The sequence below is a fragment of the Centrocercus urophasianus genome, unplaced genomic scaffold (assembly GCF_019232065.1).
Source record: "Centrocercus urophasianus isolate 14NV4802_14NV808 unplaced genomic scaffold, USGS_Curo_1.0 seq_26, whole genome shotgun sequence".
Taxonomy (NCBI): Eukaryota; Metazoa; Chordata; class Aves; order Galliformes; family Phasianidae; genus Centrocercus; species Centrocercus urophasianus.
Window position 1 is genome coordinate 5190133 of NW_024884822.1, and position 2124 is coordinate 5192256.

The 2124-nt window shown below is 56.5% G+C and overlaps 1 protein-coding gene across 1 annotated transcript in view; it reads right to left on the minus strand.

Annotated features, from left to right (window-relative positions):
* Window positions 1-1818, minus strand: part of GABRA6 (gamma-aminobutyric acid type A receptor subunit alpha6) — a 22634-nt gene extending 20816 nt beyond the window's left edge. The window contains 3 exon segments of the mRNA XM_042826380.1: window positions 1183-1250; window positions 1499-1617; window positions 1781-1818. Coding sequence (XP_042682314.1) covers window positions 1183-1250; window positions 1499-1617; window positions 1781-1818 — 225 coding nt within the window.
* Between the last annotated feature and the right edge of the window lie 306 nt (window positions 1819-2124).

The following is a 2124-nucleotide window of genomic DNA, read 5'->3' on the forward strand; positions in this document are numbered from 1 at the left end:
GGAAGGGAAGGGAAGGGAAGGGAAGGGAAGGGAAGGGAAGGGAAGGGAAGGGAAGGGAAGGGAAGGGAAGGGAAGGGAAGGGAAGGGAAGGGAAGGGAAGGGAGGAAGAGTTCATAAGAAAAATATCACACTTCTTTGCTATTGTTCTAGAGGAGTTGCAAATTAACCAGAGAACAGATAACTTGATGTAAAAAAAAATAATACCATAGTCCTCTCATAGAAAATAATTCAATTCAAAGTGACTGAAGTTGACGTCCAAAGAGAAATACAAATATCTACTTTTGTATCCTTTCAAAGTGTGAAAACAAACTATTAATATTTAGCTGCCAGGAACAAAAGCACATAATCGTGTCCTCCGTTGCAGCTTATTTTGCATAGTCAAAAGAAAGGACTGATGAGGAAAATATTAATTACAGTAACATTATGCTGACAAGTTTAGGTTAGATATTCTCAAGGATGCTTAATATTGTCCCAACCATTCAGAAAGGAATTACCTGAGAAAGTCATTCAGAAAATTGAACTAAACCTTGGCAGGAGGCAGATATGAATGAAAGCACACTTTCTCTATGCTTTCTCCTAGACTGACTTACGAAGAGAGGTAGAAAAAGTTTTGGGTGCCTTTAGGGTCACACAGTGGAACACTGCCTTTGTTGAGCAGGTATTGGAGGAAGGGTACAAAAACAAAAGTAGCGACTGCAGTCCATTTCCAGGAAGACAGCGGTGATGGTTCACCCTTTCCCTGGGAGCTGCTGCCATAATCCATGGAGTTTACCCAAGCCTGCAGCTACCTGAATTTTGGGGCTCCCAGCGTGACGAGGAGCCGCTGTCACAAACAGCACTACATCTGCAGCTGCATGGCAGGATGTTTCCTACCACGCGGCCCCCTAGCCAACCTCCGTGTTAGCTGTTCATAAGGTTCAGGAGGCATCTTTAAGCTCTCCGTGTGCTTCAGAGGAGGTGAGTGCTGCCCTCGATGCCCAGCTTCATCCGGGGCCACGGGGCTGCACCGGGTGACTGGCACTGGGGAAATAGCTATATGCAGCTCCAGCCAAAGCACCCTGCCGGGCCATAGGGATTGTCAAGAAGATTAAAGCTCGTAATCTGCTCTAATGACGGACAGCTCAGATGCCACCGTAATGAATCCCGGGAAAGGAGAGCAGGGACAGCGTGTGGGGTCCTTACCATCTCCACGTCGGACACCGGCCCAAAGCTGGTCACGTAGATGTCCGTTTTGACTTCTGTCACGGCACCTGCGGGACACGGAGACGAGTTGGGAGCGGAGCGGAGCGGGGCCGGGCCCCGAGCAGGAGGCTGCGGGCTGCCGAGGCACGGAAACTTTGCTCCGCATCCCGGTTTTCATCTCCACCTCTTCTCCCCCACCCCTCCAGCGCCCCGCTGTGTCCGGGCCGCGACCCTCCGCCAGCCCGGGAGCGGCCCGATGCCCGGGAGCCGACGCGCTCCCCCACCGCCCCGACCGGGCGGGAGTTTCCCCTTCTACCTCCAAATCCCGGCCGCAGCCTGTTGTCGTAGCCGTCCAACAGCTTGTCGAGGATGCGAGTGATGTTTTCCGAGTAGAGGTCCCCCCCGTCGCCTTGGCCCCCCAGCGCCTTCTCGATGCTGCGGGGAGAGGCGAGTTCCGCCGTCAGCGTCCCGTTTCAGCCCACCCGCCAGACCCGCGCCCGTCGGGGAGAGCAGGGCAGGAGAGGCGGCCCGGTGACCCCTCGCTGGCAGCTTCGCGTTGAGGGGATGCTCTGGGGTCCGGGGCGATGCGTTCACTCACCTCACAGCGACGCAGACCCAAGCGATGAGCAAAGCCATGCCTCAGGTCTGCGCGAGGACGCTCAGGTGCCCTCGGATCCGTCACCTGGAGCAAGTTTGGGCTCTCATCCTTCCTCTCTCGGCCGGCGGCTCCGCCGGGTGAGGACGCGGAGCCCGGCTGGCTCGGCCCCGTCCCCGCGGTCCCCGGCCGCGCTCTGTCCGTGCTGGGCGAGTGGGGGTGGCTGTGGCTGTGCGCGCCCTCCGGTTCCGCCGCCGCTCAGCCCGATGTGACCGCCTCGGTGGGGGAATTAGGGTTTGAAGGGACGGTGCGCGGTCGGAGAGCAGTGACAATAATCGAATAAGGCA